The sequence below is a fragment of the Sander vitreus genome, chromosome 14, assembly GCF_031162955.1.
Source record: "Sander vitreus isolate 19-12246 chromosome 14, sanVit1, whole genome shotgun sequence".
Taxonomy (NCBI): Eukaryota; Metazoa; Chordata; class Actinopteri; order Perciformes; family Percidae; genus Sander; species Sander vitreus.
In genome coordinates this window covers 24,667,550-24,695,059 of record NC_135868.1, presented here as the reverse complement: position 1 = coordinate 24,695,059, position 27,510 = coordinate 24,667,550, and the positions used below count along the sequence as shown (strand labels likewise).

The 27,510-nt window shown below is 42.9% G+C and overlaps 2 protein-coding genes across 3 annotated transcripts in view; both read left to right on the top strand.

Moving 5' to 3' along the window:
- Positions 1-5,996, top strand: part of trappc9 (trafficking protein particle complex subunit 9) — a 283,244-nt gene extending 277,248 nt beyond the window's left edge. For both annotated transcript variants that reach the window (XM_078267366.1, XM_078267365.1), the window contains 2 exons: positions 3,350-3,573; positions 3,877-5,996. In XM_078267366.1, coding sequence (XP_078123492.1) covers positions 3,350-3,573; positions 3,877-4,056 — 404 coding nt within the window. In that variant the 3' untranslated portion in view covers positions 4,057-5,996. The remainder of the gene's footprint in view (positions 1-3,349; positions 3,574-3,876) is intronic.
- Positions 5,997-17,994: 11,998 nt separating this feature from the next.
- The window catches only part of kcnk9 (potassium channel, subfamily K, member 9), a 52,900-nt gene continuing 43,384 nt past the window's right edge, over positions 17,995-27,510 (top strand). Inside the window, exon 1 of the mRNA XM_078268071.1 lies at positions 17,995-18,607. Coding sequence (XP_078124197.1) covers positions 17,995-18,607 — 613 coding nt within the window. The remainder of the gene's footprint in view (positions 18,608-27,510) is intronic.

Here is a 27,510-nt window from a genome sequence, read left to right as displayed (position 1 = left end):
GCTTGTTTTAACAGAGTGGCTCCGTCTCCTTCGCTGGAGCTCACGCTAGCTGCATTTGGGCTTGGGGTTGGGTTAGCAGCAGCAACCAGTGTCGTGTTAGCATGTGTTGATGTGAGGTGCTTCATAAGATTTGAGTTGCTTGAGGCAGACGGGGATAAAGTCTTTTTTCCTGGGCATAGCATGCATGTTACATTAACATTGTTACCCTTTAATTTCAATGAGCAAGAAGTAGTGCCGGTACTTCCAGTTCGAGAATGCTACCTTTGAATTTCCCTGGCTCGTCGCCATTGTCGCTGTCTGGTGTTTAGTGGTAGTCAGAGCGTGCAGTGAGACAGGGTGAGCAGGGCATCCGCCCACCCAGCCAATCATCATCGCATTTGCAATGGTGTCATCATCCTCACCCCTGCTCTCTCCAGGCAGCTGATGTGTAGCCAAAGCCTACCTCATTCAACCAAATTGTAGTAACGCGCCACTTTACATTCTCAGTAACGATAACGGCGTTGCAACAATGGGAAAAGTAATTAATTAGATTACTCCGTTACTGAAAAAAATAACGCCGTTATACTTAAACGCCGTTACTCCCAACACTGGTCCCATGGTCCCATGGAGTTTTTTTTAACATTAATGTGAGTTCCCCCAGCCTGTCTATGGTCCCCCAGTGGCTAGAAATGGTGATAGGTGTAAACCGAGCCCTGGGTATCCTGCTCTGCCTTTGAGAAAATGAAAGCTCAGATGGGCCAATCTGCAATCTTCCCTTTATGACGTCATAAGGGGAAAGGTTACCTCCCCTTTCTCTGCTTTGCCCGCCCAGCAGTTGGTCAAGGCCCCCCCCCCCCCCCTCTCTCTCCTCCTCAATAGCATTTAAAGCTACAGACACAGAAATGGCACATCCTAAGGAAAGCTCATTGTAGGACTGGCTCTAGTGGCTGTAATTCTGCACCAAGCCTGAATTTCGGGAAATAGACTTCAGATACAGTATTAGGGGACCACTAAGGCCTATATAAAAGAGACTTCAGATACAGTATTAGGGGACCACTAAGGCCTATATAAAAGAGACTTCAGATACAGTATTAGGGGACCACTAAGGTCTATATAAAAGAGACTTCAGATACAGTATTAGGGGACCACTAAGGTCTATATAAAAGAGACTTCAGATACAGTATTAGGGGACCACTAAGGCCTATATAAAAGAGACTTCAGATACAGTATTAGGGAACTACTAAGGCCTATATAAAAGAGACTTCAGATACAGTATTAGGGAACTACTAAGGCCTATATAAAAGAGACTTCAGATACAGTATTAGGGAACTACTAAGGCCTATATAAAAGCATCCAAAAAGCAGCATGTCATAGGACCTTTAAAAATAATTGGTCTCTTCGCTCCGTGATTCGGATCTGCTCCAAAGTCTAATGGGTTTTTCCGTGGCCCGTGCTACACCCTTCTACCTAGTTTCATGAAAATCGATCAAGTAGTTTTTCCATAATCCGGCTGACAAACAGACAAAGAAACCGATTAACCGAGCCAAAAACATAACCTCCTTGGGCAGAGGTAAAAACCGTAGTAATGTTACCACCGACCATAATGTTGTTTTGTTACTTTGTCACAGTTTTGTTGCTAAATGATATTAAGAAATGAGTGGTAAATAGCCTGTTTCATGTATCCTAAGGTGCCGTCTATGTGCTGGGTTTTTCATTAGCGGTGGTTAACAAGCAAATTAGCTCACTGACAGAAACCTAATTTTATAATAGTTTGGCACAATGTTTAGTATGTGAATCGAACCTATCCTTATTTCTTTTGTACATAATACAGTGAGTGATACAGTGGAAGTTGCTTCAGTTTAGGCTTGTGAAGGTTTTAATGTTTTCCTAGCCTAAAGCTGAGTTCTAAGTTAACATGTTATCAGTAACTTGAATACTAAGTTTCATACTGTGTTTAGTGTGTTATGTATATATGGACCCACCTGCTCATGTCTTCTCAAGTATCACTTATGCATATTCACATGTATGCTAAAAATGGCTGTCAACAATAGCAAACTTAGTATCAAAGTATAAAAATAATGTTTGTATAATGTGCTGACAGTAAAAGTAGTGGTCATAGTGAATGAAACTGTGATCTGAGATGGACATTGCGAACTCTGGTTCAAAAACTGAAATAGAATCGTTTTTGTGAGAGAGAGGACACCATATAAATATGATATGATAATATAATATAAAACCAAATGGAATGTAATTGGAAGAAATACGATGCTTTTGAGTAACCATTGCAAATAAAGGAAACTGTTGCTGTTTTCACTTAATACTATTTACAACTTTTTCCAGCTGTGTTGCAGCGTAATCTGTTCACCTGGGACCACACTCAGGACCTGTAACATACACTGTTTTTCATTGCTGTGCCGGCCCATACTGTAGCTACGAGTGCACCCCCACTAATTTCACATTCAAGTGATTTAGTTCTGGAACAGGGCCTGATCACGCGCAGCTTGGCTCTTTCATCAGGCTGTCACACAGGCTCAGTCGCTCTGACTCACAGTGTTTATCACAGCTGCGGGCGTGACACTAGAAAGCCTATGATAACTGTTTTTGTGTGTGTGCGTGTACGTGTGCATGTGCGTGTGTAGGCTGCCGTTATTCTCGGTGGAGTCATTACTCGGGTGATCTCTTCGGGCGCCCCTGAATCCCCCATGTTCGGAGTCAGTCTTCCCCTCAGCCCGCCAGGAGCCCAGTTCACTGAGTTCGTTGTTCAAAACAAATCATTGTGTTTCCCTCTGCACCTTGGCCAAATAGGGGCCACATCAGGAATGACTCGCCGCACATCCATAGCGGAATTGAACTGAACTCACTCAGTCTTTTTTGTGTGTACATTGTAACAGGAGAGAGAGGGAGGTATAGCTGCGTGAGAAGAGAGGAATGTACTTCAGTGTTTGTGTGTGTGTGTGTGTGTGTGTGTGTGTGTGTGTGTGTGTGTCACGTCACACTTTTTCTTAACAGAAATTAGTCATGCATGAGATTAACAGGAGGGAATTCATTTTAATAACCACAGCTCCAGCACTCTTCAGTGATGTCAATAAAATGTATTTTAGGACAAACCAAGCCTATTGATCCTACCATCAGAAACAGTGCGACAGGCCATTAATGGTTGAGTCGGCTTTTGATGAATACAAATGAAATGGAGATTGGTTGGGAATCCTGTGAATGGCCGTGCATGAGATTTAAATGGTTGGTTTGAAAATTCTTAATTCTTGCGCCTGCCAAACTCTTTTAGAGTTCCATTTTTGTACCGAGTGTTCGACAAAAGAAGAGTTCCCTCCGGGCCTGCTAATCCCCTTTTTTCTTTGTGCTCTGTTTCCAGATGTGTTGGTGAATGGGAAGCCATGTGACTGCGATGTCATTGCCGACTGTAAAGCGGGTGACGCTGTCACCCTGGAGGTACAACTGACCAATCGGAGCAAGAACTCAGTGGGCCCCCTGGCTCTGACTGTGGTGCCCTATCAGGACTTCCAGAACGGAGTCCAGAACTACAATCTGGAGGACGCGGTCACCTTCATCGGCTCCAACACTTTCTATATTGACACGGTCAGTAGGGGCCGGAGTACTTCATGTCATGCGGTCATTAATGTACAGTATTCATCAACAATTCTATTCTAGTCTTATCCTATGAAGACATATTTTGTATTATTACTAATGTGTGTTACTGAAGGAGGAAAACGCTGCACTTGTCAGTACCTTTTAATCAAAGCCACAGTCGGCTTCAAACCTACCGCACCACCCTGTTGGCTTCACTCTGGCTGACAGTGTGCCAGGTTCATTTTGAAACTGAATATTTAACTGAAAAGGTTGGCTGCTCATGATTTGTACTGCTGTCTTTGTCATCACCAGGTTAAACCCAAGGAAAACTCTGTCTGTGTGGGTGCCCTGCTCTTCCTCTACACTGGAGATTTCTACCTTAAGATCAAGTTCCAGGACGACAGTGCTGGACGAGAGCTTCCTTTAGCCTGGTTCACTCTGCCCAGCGTCCACATCCGAGCCCTGGCCACGCCGCTGCAGGCCGGGGCCTGAGGTTCTGGTGGCCTCAACATTATAGCTCTGAATGAAGGATGAAGGGTTTTGATGTTGAAGTTCTCTGTAAATACACAATTTTCTTGGGAATTGAATCACATGTAAATATCATTTTGGTAAAGGTTACAGCATGTGTACAGTACAGTGCAGCAGAGGTGTCAAGTAACGAAGTACAAATACTTTGTTACCTTACTTAAGTAGAAATGTTGGGTATCTATACTTTACTGGAGTAATTATTTTGCAGCATACTTTTTACTTCTACTCCTTACATTTTCACGCAATTATCTGTGTTTCTAAACACACACAAATCAAAAACCCATCCAGACAAATCACAGCATCCAGATAGAAGTGAATGGATGAGAAGTATAAACATATACCATCCCGACTCCCTATTGGTTTGTATGCCATCCATCTGCACACACCCGGTGCTAATACGGCACGGTGCCTTAACGACCATTATCTACCGGACCGAGTAGCAACGCAGATTTCGGTGCCTCATTAGGTGCTACTTAAATGCCTGCGCTTCTCTCTGATGCTCCAAAAACGGACGATAGAGGGAACTGAAACATCGCCACACGGGACGCTAGTAAACACTACACTCGACAGCAGGTAACGTTAGCCTACCATTAGCTAGCAGCTGGAGTAAACACAGTTAAATGCTGACAGCTAAACGGTGTAAAAGTGTGACTGTATTTAACTGTAGAGGATTGTAACACCAGACTGTAGCTGCCGTTGTCTGAAAAAGAGATGTGTCACCTTTTTCAGCCCTTCTGAGTTTGCAGGTATGATTTTAATATAACATTATTATAGTCATTATGGCCTTTAGAAAAATGTTTTTTTGTGGAGGTGGGGTAGTGCACTATAAGCCCCTGTGGGGCGGGCTAAGCTTTTGTCCCTAATGGCATTTTTTCCCCCTTACATTACTTTTACTTTTATACTTTAAGTAGTTTTGAAACCAGTACTTTTATACTTGAGTAAAAAGCTTGAGTTGATACTTCAACTTCTACAGAAGTATTTTCGAACCCTAGTATCTATACTTCTACTTGAGTAATAAATGTGGATGCTTTTGACACCTCTGCAGTGCAGGCACACAAACTTACACGGACACACTCCCGCACACAGTCAGTGCGTATGTGGCTATCTAGCTAATGATACAGCTAACATCTGTACAGTTGGCTGTTTGGGGTGATTAAAAACCATCCGCTTTGAATGTTATCAGCCAATTGAATGGGCGTTATCAGTTGTTTATCACTACCATAGATATGATATGGTCCTACCCTACCTCAGTAGGCCGTTATCATCTATTGGTAAGCTGGATCACCCATCGGCATCAAAATATAAAACACTCAGAGAAAACTGCTCGGCCGCGGCGCTGCAAGATGAAGACCACCAATGGTAGGGCGTAGTATAAAGTAACAGTAGAAACAGTAGAAACAAACTCAGGACTTTCCCACTGTTCCACAAAAAGTCACCAAAAGTCAAAGTTGACTATAAGTTACGATTGCTACGTAAGTTATGTTCCTTATGTTCCTTGCGTCCCGTTCTTAACTAACAAACATTAGTATTTTAACCCAAAACATGATCTTTTCCTATACTTTACCAAGTACTTTTGTTGCCTGAACCCAGCCAAGTAATGTTATTTATGTTAAACTTCACAACGGGAATCCCAGAGCATTAAATAGTGACATCAAGTGGTCCTGGCCAAGCTAACAGCAACCATTACCATGTGAATAGGGGTTAGAGTTAGGGTTTGAACCTACTAGTAGATGTAGCCGGCCCCTCCTAACCCATGTCTATGAGGCTGATAACCACTAATAACGCCCATTTAATGGAGTGATAACATCCTAAACGGGTATTAAAAACAAGCTGCTTCTATTTCTTTCTGGTGCGACCGAGCACCAATATTGTCACACTTGTTTTTATCTTTAGCTGTTTTTTGTTTTTTTATCACAGTGCCATTTATGTTAACTTGTAACACTGAAAGAAAATTTGAAGAATTGGTGTTAAGGGGCAGAAGACCTCAGAGCCCCAATTGAAGAAGAGGAGCTGCAAAACCCTGGAAATATGACATAAGCCAGAGTCTATAGCCAGTTATGTACACATAAAATATATTTATTTCTACTGCTGTATGGATATTTTATCTTGCCTCTGTGCCACCACAATTAATTACTGATGAATCTGACTGTCTTAGATTAGCCTATCATTATGTACAACCTATAATTGTTGTAAATAAATGCTAAAGGAAGCAACCTTTGTTTGTTTTGACATAATTGCAACTCTTTGCATTTGTCTAAACCTGCCATTAAAGCTCTGTGTCCGTCTTCATTTTCTGCCTACTGAGATGTTCTCTATCACCTCAAAGCTTTTTGGGAAGCTCAAGTCTGACATTCACTTACACCAAAATCCATAAACGGTGATAAACGGGGGGAAAACATTGTTGACTAATAATCATTTTTTACATTTATTTCAACAGGGAAGGATCACTATTTTGAGGCTAGCATAAAAGTGCCCCTATTACTCCCATTCAAAAGGCCATTTGACCGAAAAACTAAAATACGGTACATCTTAAAAGTGGCGCTTCCGTCCTAAATATGCTTTTAAACGAAAGTTTGACTCGGGTACATTCAGAGTTACGCTTTAACTGTATCTGTGGTTGGCTACCATAGTGGCTATAGTTATTGTATATCAGCTGTTTTCTTACTAATAGGCCAATTTATCTTTTCCAATAATATGTTGGATTCATGCTAGTGTATTTTTCTGCCTATTTTAATTTTGGGGTGAAAGAACTTTCAAAAAGGTAAACAAAACAATAATTTGGAGGGTTCTCTGCATCAGCCATACGCTTGGCCTGGAAGTGTTATTTGAGACTGGACGTACTCCGGTGGTAACTCGGGTCACATCGACAGTACATATAACTATTCTTGTCGAGAGAACCATCTGGAAGGGCTTTAAAACGAAACTTGCCATTCAAAAGATCCTTTTCTTCATCCATTTCTGCTCAAGGAGCTTTGTTTCTGTTAGCCATCCACAACGTTACTGCTACATCGCTTCCTGATTTCTCAAACTACGGAGTGGCCAGATGCCCAAATCACAGAACACACATGCGTTAATTGCGTGTCAAACTTATTTGTGGCTTTAAAAGGGAAAATATGTATATATATATTTTTATTTTTGATCAGGCTCAGCCCAAAATCTGCTCCCGTGGTTCGGGCTTGGGTTGGGCTTGGACCGAAACTATGTTCTCCAAGCTTTTAGGTTACCACTGGCCCCAGCAGTAGCTAATACAGTATTATACATAGAGCGTTGCAAGCCCTTCCTCCATTCATTATGCCAGGAATGACTTTCCATTTATGTAAATGTCAATGTAACTCTGTATTCTACACACGTGGGTTTTCTGATACGTGAAGCCTTGTTGAAGCCAGGAAAAGCATGACAAATGGCAGGCATCTGGTTTTCTGAATCTAGTGTTGTTTCCCCATGAAGGTCACATTTGAAGTTCAGTGACAAATGGCTTTTCCGCTTGTAGTAAATGTTAGTTTACATATGTGAATAATACATCAGAGAATCCACAGAGTTCATCGGTTATGCACACAACGCAAACAATTCCAAAGTCATGCCCTCCATGCTCATTAGGTTGTTTATCTTTTTTTTTATTTATTTGATAAGGAATAATGCGAGTGTGTACCAACTTTGAAAAGTTGGAGATTGAAGGAAACACTGAGGTGGTTGCTGTATGCAACAATAGAACTGTCTTTAGTGTTGGACCCTGGGCTGCTGTCAGTACAGGCCAACAAAGACTACTCCGTATGTATGCAAACATAGCTTCTGCATACTGTTCACTGACCCTTAGAACTGTCTTTTTCAGTAAAAGGTTACTCCATTTCATAAGCTTAAATTACAAAGCAGGGCTTCAATGAGAAGTGTCCTATCCTTACTTATCCAAGCATAAATTCACATTAATTAAATTCTGGGGTCCTGGACACCTCTCTGTGCAGAGGAATTAAAGAAATGGAACTCCAGACCAAGAAAACAACCCCAATCTCTGGCAGCAAGTAAGCACTTAAATCAGGGATTCGCAAACATTCAATGCTTTTCCTTTCTTATTATTTAATTTGGTCGTACGCAGCCCAGACTGACCAGGCTGAGCTGAGTATTTCCATAGATTCAGATTTTACATTCAATGTGTGACAACACCGATGTTGGTAAATAAATAAATAGGGAGGACAGATTTCAGAAAAGGTGGGTCTTCATTACCCCCCAAATGTGAATGGGACCCTAGAAAACACAAAACAGCAAACTGAATGGCAACAAAAGTTACAAACTAAACTCAGTGACAAACGTACTGTATAGTGTATAACCATTTTAAAATGAGTGGTGACCAAAACACAATAATTGAACATCTAATCCTCAACAAATACCATCCATCCATCTTCATCCGCTTATCCGGGGTCGGGTGGCGGGGGTAGCAGCTCCAGCAGGGGACCCCAAACTTCCCTTTCCCGGGCCACATTAACCAGCTCCGACTGGGGGATCCCGAGGCGTTCCCAGGCAAGGTTAGAGATATAATCCCTCCACCTAGTCCTGGGTCTCCCCCGAGGCCTCCTCCTAGCTGGACATGCCTGGAACACCTCCCTAGGGAGGCGCCCAGGGGGCATCCTTACTAGATGCCCGAACCACCTCAACTGGCTCCTTTCGACGCAAAGGAGCAGCGGCTCTACTCCGAGCTCCTCACGGATAACTGAGCTTCTCACCCTATCTCTAAGGGAGACGCCAGCTACCCTCCTGAGGAAACCCATTTCGGCCGCTTGTACCCTGGATCTTGTTCTTTCGGTCATGACCCAGCCTTCATGACCATAGGTGAGGGTAGGAACAAAAACTGACCGGTAGATTGAGAGCTTTGCCTTCTGGCTCAGCTCTCTTTTCGTCACAACGGTGCGATAAATTGAATGTAATACCGTACCTGTTGTGCCGATTCTCCAACCAATCTCCCGCTCCATTGTCCCCTCACTCGCGTACAAGACCCCAAGGTACTTGAACTCCTTCACTTGGGGTAAGGACTCATTCCCTACCTGGAGAAGGCACGACATCGGTTTCCTGCTGAGAACCATGGCCTCCGATTTAGAGGTGCTGATCCTCATCCCAGCCGCTTCACACTTGGCTGCGAACCGATCCAGTGAGTGCTGAAGGTCACAGGCCGATGATGCCATCAGGACCACATCATCTGCGGAAAGCAGTGATGAGATCCCCAGCCCACTGAACTGCAACCCCTCTCCACCCCGACTACGCCTCGATATCCTGTCCATAAATACTACAAACAGGATTGGTGGCAAAGCGCAGCCCTGGCGGAGGCCAACTCTCACCTGAAACGAGTCCGACTTACTGCCGAGAACCCAGACACAGCTCTCGCTTTGGTCGTACAGAGATTGGATGGCCCTGAGAAGGGACCCCCTCACCCCGTACTCCCGCAGCACCTCCCACAGTATCTCCCGGGGCACCCGGTCATACGCCTTCTCCAGATCCACAAAACACATGTAGACTGGTTGGGCATACTCCCAGGCTCCCTCCAGGATCCTTGCGAGAGTAAAGATCTGGTCCGTTGTTCCACGACCAGGACGGAATCCGCATGGTTCCTCTTCAACCTGAGATTCGACTATCGACCGAACCCTCCTTTCCAGCACCTTGGAGTAGACTTTACCGGGAGGCTGAGAAGTGTGATACCCTGTAATTGGCACACACCCTCTGGTCCCCCTTTTTAAAAAAGGGGAACCACCACCCCGGTCTGCCACTCCTTAGGCACCGTCCCAGACTTCCACGCAATGTTGAAGAGGCGTGTCAACCAAGACAACCCCTCCACACCCAGAGCTTTAAGCATTTCTAGACGGATCTCATCAATTCCTGGGGCTTTGCCACTGTGGAGTTGTTTAACTACCTCAGCAACCTCCACCAGGGAAATTGATGCCAATCCCCCTCATCCTCCAGCTCTGCCTCTACCATAGAGGGTGTATTAGTCGGATTTAGGAGTTCCTATTACCTCCTCAGTTGAGGTCAACAGCGTCCCATCCTTACTGTACACAGCTTGGATGGTTCCCCGCTTCCCCCTCCTGAGGTGGCGAACGGTTTTCCAGAAGTACCTTGGTGCCGACCGAAAGTCCTTCTCCATGTCTTCTCCGAACTTCTCCCACACACGCTGCTTTGCCTCTTTCACGGCAGAGGCTGCAGCCCTTCGGGCCCTTCGGTACCTTGCAACTGCCTCCGGAGTCGTCTGGGATAACATATCCCGGAAAGACTCCTTCTTCAGTCGGACGGCTTCCCTGACCACCGGTGTCCACCACGGTGTTCGTGGGTTACCGCCCCTTGAGGCACCTAAGACCACAGCTCCTCACCGCAGCTTCAGCAATGGAAACTTTGAACATTGTCCACTCTGGTTCAATGCCCCCAGCCTCCACAGGGATGCACGAAAAGCTCCGCCGGAGGTGTGAGTTGAAAGTCTGTCGGACAGGGGCCTCCTCCAGACGTTCCCAATTTACCCCGCACTACCCGCTTTGGGCTTACCAGGTCTGTCCAGAGTCTTCCCCACCCCTGACCCAACTCACCACCAGATGGTGATCGGTTGACAGCTCCGCCCCTCTCTTCACCCGAGTGTCCAAAACATACGGCCTCAGATCAGATGAAACGATTAGAAAATCGATCATTACCCACGTGCGCGTTGAAGTCCCCCAGCAGAACTATGGAGTCCCCGACTGGAGCCCCATGCAGGACTGCACTCAAGGTCTCCAAGAAGGCCTAATACTCCGAACTCTTGTTTGGTGCATATGCACAAACAACAGTCAGAGTTTCCCCCCACAACCCGCAGGCGTAGGGAGGCGACCCTCTCGCCCACCGGGTTAAACTCCAACATAGCGGCGCTCAGCCGGGGGCTTGTGAGTATCCCCACACCCGCCCGGTGCCTCACACCCTGGGCAACTCCGGAGAAGAAAAGAGTCCAACCCCTATCCAGGAGTATGGTTCCAGAACCAAGACGCATAGAGGTAAGCCCCACCAGATCTAACCGGTAGCGCTCCACCTCCCGCACAAGTTCCGGCTCCTTCCCCCACAGAGAGGTGACATTCCACGTCCCCAGAGCCAGCCTCTGCTGCTCGGGTCTGGTCCGTCGAGGCCCCTGACCTTCACTGCCACCCATGTGGCAGCGCACCCGACCCCAGCAGTTCCTCCCACAGGTGGTGGGCCCATGGGATACAACAAATACCATCAAGTATATTCTTCTTTTACTTCCTTAGTATGAGCCATGCTCCCGAACTGTTGGATCCTACACTTCCCATTGTGTCTTCCCTGCATAATAAATGCATAGATGTCTTAACTGGTTACTTTAAATATCTTTCAACTGGGCTGCGATGGATGGATGGAGCAATTGCGCGTTGTCAATGTACAGTACGTCCACTAAAAGTGCTATTTTTTTCCACTGACAGGCTCACATAATATAAGTGTCTGACTACATTATGGGAAGATGGAGTTTATATTTAACCTGCCATCCTTTCGTGTGTAACTTACTGAGGCCAGGTAAACACAGTAACTTTAGCTAATAGCATTAGCTTACCTCTGCTCTGTCTGCAGCTCTCCCCTCTTGGAACAGCATTGTTCTTTAGGAAAATGTGCTTTGGTACAGGATTATTTCTCATCTTTGGCTGGCAGGAGCCATCCCTGATTAAATTGGGCACTGTAGACCCGATGGTGTGCGAGGCGCCGTGTATGGACAGGAGCGTTAGGATCCAGCACAACCAACTTCAACGTGTTGGTCGGTATCCAAAGGTAACATCTATGAAAGCTGCGTGTAGTCATGTCAAGTCTAGCTTGACATTTCCTTTGGCACAATTCAGAAATGTGCAATTGAAAATTAAAAAACAAGGCTACGCTGTCTCTAGTTTAACCCAAACCACAATCTTTTTCTAAACTTAAAGGTGCTCTAAGCAATGTCGCACGTTTTTTTAGGCTACAACATTTTTTGTCACATACAGCAAACATCTCACTATCCACTAGCTGCCTGTCCCCTGAACACACTGTAAAAAAACTCTCTGTAGACAGCCCAGGCTCCACAAACGGCAACAAAAACAAACTGCGCCAACCTGCACCACCAAACCTAACAAACAGCGTTCCAGCCAATAACCGACAAGAAGGATTTGGTGGTGGGGGTTGGGGGTTAGTGCGCGGAAGCACGGAAGGGAGGGAGAGGGGACGGGATGAGGAGGGGGGGCGAGCTAGCCTCCGTCAACAACAAGTGCCGTCACCCAACATGGCTTAGAGCACCTTTAATTAAGTAGTTTTCTAAACCTAGCCAAACTGCGACAGTTTCACAATATTAACATGTTTAACACCATGACCGTTACATTCTCTGGTTTAGATATGAGGACAGGAAATGCTCTTATAGGTAGTATTAGAGGGAAGAAATTAACGACACATCATCTTTTGGTTTGGAGGACTTGTTGAGAGCATCGGTGTGCGTTAGTTTATGGTTCTTCACCACACTTCCACTGCCCCAAACTATTGCTGACCTCCCCAGAAAGGAGGACACATCCCGAAGAGACTAAGCATCTTGTCTGAAGTTTAAATGAGGTTTCTCATCAGAAAGTCACCGGCGCATTATTAGCCACCATGCCTTCATTACCTTGCAGCACACCTGTAATCCTGATTGTAATCAGCCTAACAATCAGCCATCAATCTTTTCTGATGCATCTCCTCCCCGCCTGAGAGTAGGTTCTTACAACAGGGAGGAAAATTAGTTGTTTGAGAGCAAACAAGAGTCTTACATGTAGTGGTGAAGCATTCCCCCGCAGCGCTGCTGAAGACAGTACAGTGTGTCACTGTGCATGAAAAAAAACATTCATTCATGCAAATTAATGTACAAGAAGCCAGACTTCAACTACAATCCCTTCCTTCTCTCTTTCAGTATTGAGTAATAAGTCATGTCCATTCATATACAGTATAATGTATCTGCAACCTTGACATGTAAATGATCTCAGGAGTGGAGCAATGGAGGTGTTGTGGTGGGGGGGGATTATGGTGTGTGCTAAAGAAAGACAAGTGATTTGACACCTGCACTGTATTCGCTCTCAAGCCTGTAGCACTGCGAGAGAAACGCACAGGAATGCTGATCCGCTGCATGTTTACTGATCCACTGTGACTTTATGACTTAATTACTACGCTATCTGCCGCAGCACACGAGCTGTTAAATATGAAATAAACCTAACCTGAACTGTAAGATGTGACTGCAGCTTATGTATTTCCTCCTAGTTAAAAGTCTCCATGAAATGAAAGAAATCCTTTTTTCACCTTGTTCACAAGCCTTACATTGATGATGTTGGGCTGTTTCACATAGTCACAATCATTGTGGTGCCGAAATACTGAAGCCTTTATTTTTTATTTTTTATTCATCTTTATTCCATTTAAATGTTTTCTTCTTGCCTTAATTCTGCCCACAGTACAATGGGAAGACATTTACTTAAAGAATCTGAATCAATGATGTGTATTTGTAGAATAAACACCTCCCCAAGTCATTCAAATCCCCAGAAATAATAATACCAAGAACATGACGTGTGTGTCCTCAGTGGTAGTTCTCTCCCAGCCCTGACTACTGTTGATTTCTGCTCGGGCCGCTTATGTGTAATTCAGCCAATCAGTGTAGTGCTGACCCACATGCTGTCTTCTTAAAACACACACACACACACACACACACACACACACACACACACACACACACACACACACACACACACACACACATACACATTAGAGGAGTGAAGATGTCGTAGTCAGAGCTCTATTGCAAAATACAACATGCATGGCAACCCTTCCTTGATTACTTTAACAGCCTACCATGTACCAGTGTGACTGAGTCCCCTATAAAAATGCAACAATGTTGCAACTACACCCCCGAATTGCACCGAGTCCACCGAACTATAAGTGTGAAAGCGCCCTTAAACGCCAGAGCAGTGTGAACCAACACGTAGCAATGTAAATGTAGCCTCAGAATTCAGACTTTTTTTCTAAGAATTCTGACTTTTAACTCAACATTCTGACTTTAAAGTCAGAACTCAAATACATGTTTGCACATTTTGCCCTAATCCTCTTCTGTAGAATTCTGCATGTACTGATTTTGTCGATGTCTATTGTTTGCTTTTAAGCAATACATCATAGACACCTTGTTATTGTTGCTGGTATCGATGTGTGGATGATGTATGAAACCTAACCAAACAGCTAGAAGACAAGGATTCATCTCCAGACTGTGGCTGGCATTTTTCAGTTTGTGCGACTGCGACGTGAACAGAGAAGCACTCGGCTGTCAGTCTGTCAATCCCGCTGAGCTGAAGCTCCAACTTCTCACTCATTCATCACTCCTAATTGTGCATGTCTGATCTCTCTGCTGTCAGTTTAGAATCATGTGTAGAGGAATTCTGCCGTCGTGCAGCCTTCAGAAAGGATGCATCTGTGTCTGTGTGCTGAGCAGAGGGGCTGGACTGTACATTTGGTGTCATTACCATGGAGACTAATCTAAGCTGTTGCCATTATTAAACTTTTCTCTCTCAGAGCTTCTCCAGAAATGCATCAGGAGTTCTGTGGGTGGGCTGAGCGGAGATTGAAATGTGAGAACGGGGAGCTAAATATAGAACGACGACAGATCCAGACGCAGTTGATTAGTGGAGCTGTTTAGACTCTTAAATGGCAAAAACGCTGTGGCTGACGTCTTGGCCATTGCAGAGACGTACTGCATGCCCTGTCAGTGCTAGAATATAACTAAGTAACTCAAGTACTGTACTTAAGTACAAATGTGAGTTACTTGTCCTTGAGTCTTTTCTTGTCATGCCACTTTCTACTTTCCGAGAGAAATGTTGTACTTTTTACTCCACTACATTCATCTGACAGCTTTAGTTACAAGTTACTTTACAAATTAAGAGTTTTTCACACAAAACACATGTAGTTAAAAAAAATATGATGTTTTGTAATTAAAAGAAAATAATTTAAAAAACTACACGGGGCGCCTGGGTAGCTCACCTGGTTGAGCGTGCGCCCCATGTACAATGGCTCAGTCCTTGTTGCAGCTGCATGTCGTTCCCCCTCTCGCTCCCCTTTCCTGTCTAAAGCTGTATTGTCAATAAACGTTCCTAAAATTGGGGCGACCTCTAGCTCACCCAGTAAGAGCATGCGCCCCATGTAGGCTGAGTCCTTTGCAGCTGCCTTCTGCTGCGTGTCATCCCCCATCTCTCTCCCACCTTTCCTGTCCATCCACTGTCACCACAAATAAAGGGAAAATCCCCAAAAAATGCCCCATAAAAATAAAAAATACCCAACAATATAACGGCCTACAAGTCCATCTCAAATGATTAGATGATTGAACACTTAGTTGATTGAGAGAACTGTTTGGATCGTTTCCAGTTTCTGAAATGGGAGGATTTTTCTGCATTGAGTACTTTTACTTGCAATGCTTTGAGTACTTTTTCCTGAGGATACTTACATACTTTTATTTACATTAAGTAACATTTTCAATGCAGGACTTTTACTTGTAACAGTAGTTTTACAATGTGCCTGAGTGTGGTATTAGTACTTGTATTTATTAAGATCTGAATAGTTCTTCCACTGCTGCATATGCACTCTAAGTCTCACTGAGACCAGCGTGCTCCTGTTTGTGTTAAAAATGTGTTTTCATGGAGAAAATGGACTATTTGCAGTTGTAAAACTAATCTGACAGGAAAAAGGGATCCCTCTCGTCCTTTGTGGCGACCCTTTTAAGGCTTACAGAAATGACATCCGTGTGTATGAAAACCCTATACATTAGTGATTCAGAACTTGATTAAAAAGCTTTTAAAAAATTGCTCAGTTGACTGTGGAGGAAGATTTTATTTACTTCCGACCCAATTTCTGGATATAAAAAAGGCAGTGAAGATAAAATGTGACAAAAAAAAAACTAACAAATCACCAACCTAACAAATCATCAATTTATATCAGACTGGAGGACTAATATGTGTGCATATATATATATATATATATATATATATATATATATATATATATATATATATATATATATATATATTAATAAACTTAATAAACTAAAACAAACCACATATACAAATAAAAAGGACTATAAGTAGATAGATAAAGAAAAGGAATAAATGGGTTGTTTATTAAAAGGCCTGACTAAAAAGGTAGGTTTTGGACTTGGACTGTTTTTTTAGTGACTTGGACTCGAACACTGGGGACTCGAGACTCAACTCAGACCCAAACTTAGGTTATTGTGACTCGACTCGACTAGAGACTTGACAGTTGGTGACTCGACTACAACACTGCTGGGATAGGTCCTTCATGCCTACCTCGGGGATGCTCCAATATAAACTCATACAAACCATAAGTGTCCGGTTGACTCCAATGTGAATGTTAAATATTAAACAAGACATTTATTTAATGCAAAAAGAGGGTTTGGGGTCTGTAAGGGGCATCAAGAATGAATCATAATCAGGTGTTATCATAATCACATTCTGCTTTAGATGTATATAAAGTATTACAATCCATTTTGCAATGAATTGCATGACCACCGTTGCCACAGCACACTGTGAACCTGGAGCCTTTGGGCCCCTTGAGGGCCTTGGTGTGGGTGCTAATCCAGCCTTTTTTTTTTAGGGTGGGTTGTCTATGCAATCTCTTTATATGTATTCCTCCCTGCTGCATCTATCCTCAGAGTGTGTGTATGATAACTTGGGTTGTATACTGTGCGCATCAGTCTGTCAGCCTTCAGCACCTTGGACAGCGCAGCAGCCTGTGCAGCTGATTCCCCACTGCTGGCGGAATGTAAAAAGCCATTATGATCGCATCTGAGTGTAAGTAAACCCTCTCTGTCCATATAATGAGTGGGAGTGTTCATTGTGGGCGGTTGCGCGGCGTGGAGACAGGGGGATGCAGTCAGTTGTGCCCCAGCTGATTTACCCCCCCCCCCGAAGAGAAAGAGTACAGGCAGCTCCTCAGGCCAACATTTGGATGCATCGTGACACTTGGAAAAAGAGAAAAACACAGAGACAGGAGGAGCAACGCCCACCGATTAGAGTCTGGAGTGTGTGTGGAGACATAAAATGTCGAGCCTTCAAAATACGAGCAGTTCGTGACACGTATGGTTAACAGAGGCCCCCCGCACGGCGAGGGAAAACACATGTAGTCTTTTTTTTTAACCAGTTTAAACTGATCAGACTGTACTGGAGGGAAGGTTTGGATGTGCGCAACGGAGCATAAGTGCCACTGCGGGCACGGAGCGCGCTGTTGCCTGAATTAATTGTGCTTATTCGAGCTCCAAAGTATGGTCTGTCTTTCTTATCTTCTACATAGTCTAAAAAAAAAAGATATAGTGGGGGAAACTGTTCTTTGCGATGGAACCTGTTGTCGACGATGATTCGTTGTGCTTGGAATGTTTTTCTTTATTCCTCTTAACAAGTGGTGAGTTGATCCAGGAATAAAGCAACTGCAAAGGGGAAATGATGCTGTGAAAATGTTTGGTCCGCGCATTGTGTGAGTAACGTTTCCCAACTTGGTGTGTTCCTCTGCCATACTCTGTGACCCCTCCGCTCTGATCCGCGACTCAGCACATTTGTGATGAGGATGTCAGCGGTTTGTGAGGACCATTTAAGACTTCCACAGAAACTGGATGTTTTTTTGTATGTGGTGGATGGCTGCTAAAAATAGCCTGCATGCTGATGAGGTTACAATGAACAGGTTGGTGTTTAGCTGAAACTTAGAGACATGCGGAAAGATGCCCAGTTCTAGGACATTTTAATCAAAGACAGCGCGAGTGGAGCATCAAAGTAAATAACCGATCACTTAATTGATTGGAAGAATTGATTCACGTCAGTATAGTGCACTTGAGGAACACAGAGACCAACAGGCGATCTGGGGAGCAGCTTGTTGATGGCACTGCGCACCGGGAGGACTTGGTTTGGGCAGGTCTTGCGCAGGGTCTTTCGGCTGCAGGGCTCCTGGTCCAGGCGATCGAGCAGTCTCTTGTGTCTCTCCGCCAACCAGGAGCAGGATCTGGGAGTGTGTCCCCGGGATCACTACAAGGCGGGGGGTTTCCACCGCTGCTCCGACTCCGGCGTGCAGCGCGGCCACCGTCACCGGAGCGCACCTTTCTGCGCCTCCGCTTCAAGGCGCTGTCCACACGGCTTCCCCCACGCTTGCTGCGCCTTCCCTGGGAATCCGAGGGGACATGAGCCCCTCGGTCGCCGGTTCCTGTTGGCCATGAAGCGGCAAAACGTGCGGACCTTGTCCCTGATCATCTGCACGTTCACATATCTGCTCGTCGGGGCCGCCGTCTTTGACGCCCTGGAGTCCGACTTCGAGATGCGGGAAAAGGAGCAGCTGGAAGCCGAGGAGAAGCGTCTCCAGGGGAAATATAACATCAGCGAGGATGATTACCGCAAACTGGAGAGCATCATCATGGAGGCAGAGCCCCACAGAGCCGGGGTGCAGTGGAAATTCGCAGGGTCGTTTTACTTTGCCATCACGGTCATAACCACCATAGGTAAGTATCAGTCTTTATTTTTGGTGAGTTCCAGTCTCTAAAAAACAGTATAACCGAGCCCATAACCAGTGCAGGTGACTCTCAGTGTCGGAGTATTATCACTGTTGCGCAACAGGATATAGTTTATTATGAGGACAGTTACATTGTCAAGTCAATAAAACAGCATGTAGGCAGACATTTGGCGAAGTATTCATATTCAGAGCAGTCCCAAAGTATCCGACCTGATTACAAATATGTCTGTCGAGTCTTAAGATAGTTAAGATAGAAGTTTTTAAGCAACATGTTGCAGTATAATCACTCGCCGGTCCGAAAGGAGTTGTAGCCTATACTTGATGGAGCTTTGTGTCACCACGGTCAAACATGAGGATATTTGGATTTATACTAAATAACACTGAAGGATGACGTAGCGCACTCAGTTGGGTGTTAAAGCACACATACATATGGGTTTCCATATGGGAATACGTTACGAATTCAACTTTGACGGCGCGTCACCTAGATGCAGCCATAAAGTCTGAAAGAGTATAACGAGTTTAGGTGGATTAGACGCGCCGAGACTGACTCTTAAAGCGTATGGAGAGGAGATGTGATGGAGGAGGCTTGGGGAACGGGACTGGCTGAGAGAAGCAGCAGCAGCAGCAGCAGCAGCAACAGCAGGGTGGTGCTGAAAGGACAGCTCCTCTGAGTTCAGAATCCGAATCAGAAAAAGGCTTTATTGCCACAGTGGGTTACACCTATACGTGGAATCTGCCTCGGTGATTGGTGCATACATACACAAAAAAACAAAAAAAAAAAAAAACATATTATACAGGAATAAGAAATAAATTAATTAAAAAATAAATAGAAAAAGAACATTATATACAAAACAACAAATCTGACGCCACTTCTGCTCATCCCGCTTTACTTTTGACATTTAGACATTGGAATGTGTATTTCTTAGGTTTAGGGACATTACTGTAGGGGTTTGCTGTTGGATCAAGAGCTTTATTTGGAAAAAAAAGATAGGTGAACTATGAGAGCTGGTGATCATGAAAGGAGACATGATGTAATCAGTTTGACGCGACTTACGATGATGCATTTGCGTCATAAATATTTATTTCAAGCAGTGACGAAAGGGTTCACTGAGTTTCTCTTGGTTTACGCTCCACATTAAAATCGCGTTCCCTTTGTGCATTTGCATCACCATAATGCTGAAAGAAGTTTTATCGAATCAAGTTGGAGCTAATTCAGTTCATTCCAGTTTGCACCTATGACGTAAAAAAAGAGTTCAAACTCGATTTTCAGCCCGCTGAGTTTAGATGAAGCGGCAGGACATTTAAAAATGAACTTCCCTTCCCGCAGCACAGGTGTCAGGGGCGGGGCTAGAAGGGGGGCATGGGGTGGCACTCGCCCCCCCCCCTCCACCCCCAATCCATTGAGTTAAAGGGCTGTCAATCTGACAATTGTGATTTCCATTGACCCTTTAATTGATCCATTAACCCTAACCCCTAATCAGAGTACTGTCCACCTGTTCTGCCAATCTTCCCAGCCCTTGGGTCACATGACCAAATAATGTTTCCATGATGACCATCCAAAATTCTGATACCATGGAACCAGCTGTGGAATAGTTTGTGGTAGAATGAGAATGTGTATTGTATTAGGATACACAATTTGATTAAAATTAAGAACAAAAAGTGAAACTAATAATTAATGTGATGATTTATTTTGCAGTATTATATTGTGTTGTTCTATTCAATATTTCCTATATTTCTAAGCAGATTTTCTAGGCTGTATTCTGCTAAAATGGACTTGTATCTGGAGGAAAGCACTGCGCCAGGCCTGCCTGTCCTCCAGTTTTTCCAGGCTACACTTAAAAGTACGCCTGCACCGAGCAGTGAAGGTGGCTCCTGCACACTGTTGTTTCTAGGCTACAGCAACGAGAGCCATTGTAATATTCATGTCCTGTGAAGTGGTTACATTCACTGCAGCAGACTGTGTCTCTCTCTTCTGAAGGAAATGGGACGCTTTTACGCATTGTCATACTCCTAACAGTCGTAAGAGCAGTTCAAGAACAGTCAGACTTTTTCCTGCAAAATGTACAGGAGTGAACCTTGTTTACTTGTGAATAGGAAGGGAACAGTGGTGGAAGAAGTATAATCTTCAGGATAATGTAGTTAAAAGTAAAAGTACTCAACGCAGAAAGGTCCTTTTTGAAACTGGAAACGATCCAAACAGTTGTGTCGATCAACTAAGTGTTTAATGGTCTAATCATTTCAGATAGACTTGTGGGCCGTTATATTGTTGGGTCGTTCAATTTATCAAAACATCGTATTTTATAAACTACATGTGTTTTGTGTGCAAGAATCTTAATTTGTAAAGCAACTAGTAACTAAAGCTGTCAGATGAATGTAGTGGAGTAAAAAGTACAATATTTCTCTCTGAGATGTAGCGGAGTAGAAGTAGAAAGTGGCATGAAAAAAAGATTCAAGTAATATACAAGTACCTCAAATTTGCACTTGAGTACAGTACTGGAGTAAATATACTCGGTTACATTCCAGCACTGGAAGGGAAGTACAGTTGTTTGGATTAAAGTTAAGTTAAACAGAACAGGGTTTGTTTCATGACAGTAGTTCCATTAATTTGGTTGTAGCAGAATGCAATAAATACAAGAAATAGGAAACATCTCTGGTAGAACAAGGGATTTTTCTTGCTGATTGCAAAATCCAAATTACAATGTTGTGAACATTAGTGCGAGTTAATGTTTAAAGTGGAACTGTGTCATGGTTATACGAGCATATTGTGTTATAATTTTACTAAATCTGCCGTCTTAATGATTTCAGGCAAATTGTAATTATAAACTCACAAAATGAGTTTCTGAGGGGGCTGTTTTACACGTTTGCAAAGTCGTGAATCATGTAAAACAACAGAAGAATGCATTCCCCTACAATGAACGTCCGTTGTATTTGCCATTTTACATACTTACTATAATATAATAATATATATATAATACTTACTACAATACTAATATTTGACATATTGTCATATGGATCAGAATAGGAAAACACTGTTAGTATTGTAATTTCCTTCAGTGCTGATCAAGAAAACTACAATTCTACATTGTCATGGGGTTTATAGAATATAAACCCTATGGAAAGACCTTAAACCAACAATTGACCAATCCTACTAACATACTGCCAGTGTCTCCAAAGCCTGATATATACTATTCCTTCATTATTGTTTTCTCAGAAACTATTTCAAATGTCAATGACCCACACACTGGCTGTTACTTCATTACAACAAACATTTTTGTTTATTTTTGACTAAATCCTAAATATGCTCTATTGCTGCTGTAAATCTAACTACAGAGCATGAAATGTGTATCAATCCGCAGCAGAAAATAGTCCCCAATCAATACACAGTTTCCCCCTGTTTGAGTAACATTTGCTAAAAACTACAGCTGTTTTAGGATATCATTTAGCATTTTTTTGAAAATGAAACTATACATTCGTGACACATTCGTGACAAGATTTTAAGGATTTTCTTCAGTAGGGACCAATGGGCTTGAGGCTGAGGGCAAAACGCAGGGTGGGGAAGTTGGAAAGTATTGAGAGACGGACTAACACATTGTTGGTTTAAAACTTTTCATGGGATTTGTTGACGATAACGAAAGAACAGCATGTTGCCAGACTAATCCTTTAACCACATCGCCTAGCTCTAGTGTGAGTCCTACTGTATGGCATGGTCAACACTATGTCTGTCAGCAGTATGTCTGAACAACGAGCGGTAGATTTCTATACTATCAAGCTTAAGGAAGTTTTTACATCATACAGAGTCAAGAATGAACAAAATGGCCAAAGGCACCGCACTGTAAAAAAGGATTTGATTAATACGTTATAGCAACTTCTTTCTACAGTTTACATCCACTTAACATAATGAGTTGTGAAATTTCAACTTCATTTCATGAGTTATCACTATTCCAACTCAGGTTTCTAAGCCAGTTCAGTGAAATGTAAATTTCAATGTGTCAACTTGACACTGTGAGTTGGAATCAGGCCCCCAGGAAGTGCGGCGGGCATTGAACACAGCAGCCAAACGGTGGAGTTTCAACTCCCGGCCCGTCACGTGATACCCTCTGGCCCAAAAAGACTTTTCCCCATAGACTTACATGGCGAAAGAGACATCTGTAAATCAGTAGATACATTTCTTTGAGCCTCACAATCCCGGTAAAATTACTCGTTTCACTATCAGAATTTGATCCATTCGGTCTGATAACATTTGGAAAGTCTAAAAGAGCCGCACAATTTAATCATTTAAACCCCATTTAGCGGGCTAAACAGGAAGCAGCCGGCTCGGCCGGCGGAGGTCTCTAGCTCGCTTGCTCAATGGGCGGCACAATATGGAAGTAGTGCCGATCATCCGAGTAATTTGAAGGCTTCATGCTCCACTGAGCGACCCTCATAGGAATGAACGGAGCTCCGCCTCAAACGTTGTGTCCAGGTCTTATAATACATCCATTCAATTTCAATTCAATTTTATTTATAGTGTCAATTCACAACAGGAGTTATCTCAGGATATTTTACAGAGTAGGTCTAGACCACACTCTATAATTTACAAAGATCCCACAATGTCAATTTCCCACGAACAAGCATTTGGTGCGACAGTGGAGAGGAAAATCGTATTTTTTACAGGCAGAAACCTCGGACAGACCCAGGCTCTAGGCAGACGTATCTCCCGTTCGCCGTGATTGCTAATTCCTCGAGCCGTCTTTCCTGCTCCGTCTCTGTGTTGCTCTTACACTGTTGCCCCTGGCAACCGATAGCGTAGGATCCCAAAATGGTGGGCGGGCTCAGACACCTCCCAAATTGTCACGTGACAGCAAGCTACCATGACGTATGTCCTCATTCTCAATACGGTGTAGACATACATACACGCGGATAGCTGAAAATGCATACAGATAACACGCCACTTGGCTTTAGAGAGTGGCGTGTATGTTTACGCGAAGTCATGATGTCACGTTGCTCAAGGTGGGCGGCCATCTGCCGCTGCTGATTGGGACACAGAGACACTGATACAGATATACATCCATGGTTGGAATATGGTAACCGGATCTCTCAGAAAATTACCATGACCCCTGGTGTGGCGGCAATATTTATGCACGGTGCAAATATTCCTGGAGATGTTGTCTTGATCGGATGTAGAGGAAACTGCACACAGTCATCTGCTCCTATTCTCACTGGTATGTTCTGTTCTCTCAGTGATATTACTGTAGGTTTAGGAGAGATGGGATTTTCTGGATGCCTCAGAGCATGAAGTTAAGCAATCACAGGAAAGTGTCTTGATGTCGTTTGATATCTTTTTTTTTGTGATTTGCCCGACCATCCAGACTTCATAAGACAGGCCAATTTCATGTGGCCCTCCAAGCCCGTTAAATTCAAGGCTAAGAATTATTTGCAGGTAGTATTTGACCCAGCCATCCATGTCTTTAGGCAGTGGAGCTTTGATTCACTCATTCATTCACTCAATGATTGGAAGGCCATACTCAAATATACCGTTCAGTTGAAATTCATCACCTCGTACTCTCACCTGTTATTGCCTTTTGAGGGACATTTTCCTCTCAGAAATAATGCAACAGGATTATTTCGTTTGCACTCCATAAATAGCTTTTCATAATAATTATAAGTGAAAGAATTGAAAGTAACTTTGTGCAAAAAGAAAAGCTCTGCTGCAAAGATAAGGCAAACAATTTGGACTGTGTCAACTGTGAGCTGTTTGAGGAAACTAATTCAATGCAGTGTCGTCATGTGGGACAGTAGAAACGGTACAAAGATATCTATTAAGATATGTGGCATGTCCACGAGAGCGCGCTCACTGCCGGATATGTACATTTACAGCAGAATAAATCACAAGAAAGACCAAATAGCCCTGGAGAAGTGTAAGAATATAGCTCACCACCACAGTACGCTGCACAGAAAGCCATTCACGTAGATTATCTGTTCACTACAGAACTTTGTTAGAATGTGATCACATTTTAAAGGAAAGAAAAATAACATAATGTAAAAGAATATGCAGTAAAAGTGCATGAGGACAGTCCATCGAATTACATTTCAGGAGTGATTTACAGGCTGATATCAACTCTGGTGGACCAATCTCTTCAGGGCCGTTGTAGTTTAGTCAACTAAAGTCTCAAGAGCTGCAACACGAGTAGTGTTGTAAAAATCCTTGTTGAAGTAGTAGTAATTAGTAGTATGTAATAGCAAAAAATAGTAGTAGGTATTTGAACCTTGATGGTAATAGTAAAAGCAGCATTAGTAGCATAAAGTGTGGCAGTTTTAGCAGCAGCATTTGTAGTAATAGTAGTCAGGGCTTCTTTGATCACCAGCTAACATGGCTAGCAGATTTTTAAAGTTACCAGCCAATCAGACTTTTCCTAACTAAGTTTACTTTACCGTGATATCGCTGTGTGTATTTTGTCCATAACAAATCCCCATCAATCAGTCCCAAAACGTGCCAGCTAGTAAATGCTGTAAAAAAAAGTCTTTGTAAATCTTTACAATGATTCCCCGAAAGAACCAAGCAGGACTGCCTTGTTGCACGATCCAAGTTTTCTACAAAACTTTCCACGTGTAGCTCGCTAGCTTGTAGTTTGTTGTTTCCCGTAGTGATCAGCAACACACAGAGAGCGGAAGGTGAGGAAATGTACTTCCGTTGATCCAGACTATAATAGTAGTAGCAGCAGCAGCTGTAGTAATAATAGCAGTAGCAGTATTAATCATAGTAGTAGCAGCGTTTGTACTAAAAGTAGTAGAAGTAGTAGCAGTAGCGGCAGTATATAGAGAGAGACTGACCACCATACATAAACTGTATATTTTCAAATAATAATCAAAAACATATAATAAAAAAGTAACACTTTACTTGAAGGTATCTACATAAGAGTGACATGACACTGTCATGAACACATGACACTATCATGACACAGTCATGACACATGAACTCTAACCCTAACTATAACTTGTCATGACAAAACCGAATGACACTTACTAAAAGAAGTGTTATGTCATAAGCGTTTATGACTTGTTTATAATGTTTATGACACATTCATGACAGTGTCATGTCACTCTTATGTAGATACCTTCAAGTAAAGTGTAACCAATAAAAATAAAGGAAACCATTGAGAATAGTTTTCACATTTATATTTGAGACCTACAGGTCATACAACAAACAACATTGCAACAAAATTCATTAATCACTAACATAACATGTACTGTATAATTATAATACTCCAAACATCATATAGAGTCAAACCATGTGTTCTTTTTCAGGCTTTTACACAAAGTTAGCAATCCTAACCAAATCAAAATGGAAAATAAATCCCATTTTCGATCATCTGATATTTCAGGGTTTGATTAAGTCATTTCATGGAGAATTGCAACTCTTAAATCATCATAGTATTTATAGCACAAAAGAAACAGATGGGACTCACTTTCCACTTCAGTGTACACAACCTGTTTTCCTCCTTTTGGGTTAGGGTGAGGTCCTTGAGATATACCACATACTAGCCTCTTCAAAGACTGAATGAGGCTCAGGCAGCAGGAAAATATGTACACATTTCAAGTATTTTAATTTAATTTCATTTCATTTCATTTCAAACCTTTATTTAAAACTGTGGGCCCATTGAGGGACACACTCATTTCCAATGGGGCCGAGTGCAAAGCATGCATTTCAGCAAATTACATTATAATAATAATTACAATCACATTTAAATTACAACAGATAAAAAGTGTGTTAATGTGTGGCAGACAGATACAGTATAATCCCGGGGGCAATAAAAATGTAATAATAGATGTCATAGCAGCAGTGGTAGTAATAGCAGTTGTAGTAGCAGCAGTAGTAGTAGTTATGGTGATAATAGTAATAGCTGCAGTATGAAAAATGTACAATCTTACATTAAGCCTGCACTTTAAACTGAGGATCTGAGGCTACACATTTACTCATGGAGGATTTAAAAAAAAAAAGCTGGAGGCCTCACATGTTCAGTTTAAGGGAACCTCTGGTAGTAATCCGGGATCAGATGCTCATCATCATTCTCATCATGCCTCCATAAACTGCTCCAAAAAAACAGAAAAAGAAAAAAGAAAGGCTGGAGGTCTGAAACTGGAGCCCAGCTGTGATACTGTTAGCACATTTCAGACCAGCTGTCTTGAGGGGCCCATCTCGGTCGCCATGATGAGGCTGTAAGCACCCTCCCCTCTTTCCAGATTGACCCTGCGAGTTGACTATATTTATTTCTGTGACTAATTGCACCCATTGCGACACTTAGTGATGACAGCATGTGGTGAGCGCAAGGTGTTTTCACCCGAACTCTGCTTGGAGGGACAAAAGCAACGCAGTACAGTGCCTATATATACCTACCTTTCTTACATTGGTAACCCTTGTGTTGTCCTCGTGGCAAATTTGACCCGTTTTCAAAGTTTTTGATATCAGAAATATGGGTTTCTTTTAACCAAATTGCCCAAATAAAAAATAACATGGATGCATGCATGTACATTATATGGAACCCATACAACATTCTTCACAAATTAAATGGTTTTAGAAGAGTCTCCTGACTAAATTTGAACATAAACTGTGATTATCCATCAACATCCTCTGATCCTAACTATTAGTCAAAATAGTTCATAATTTCTGCTTTAAATTTTTTTTTTTAGATATGACTGAAATTGGATTTTTGAAGACTGAGTCCAGTGATGCTTATACAATAACAATAACTCAAATTATACCAAAGCTCGTGCCTGTAAATGTGTCAATAACTACAAGAATTCAGCGTTTCTTTTTTGACTTGCCAGAGTGAAAGAGCCTCTGAAACATCATAGAGACCATTAACAAAACTCTTCCTAAAACCCAGACTAGTGACTATTGAATGGCACACAAAA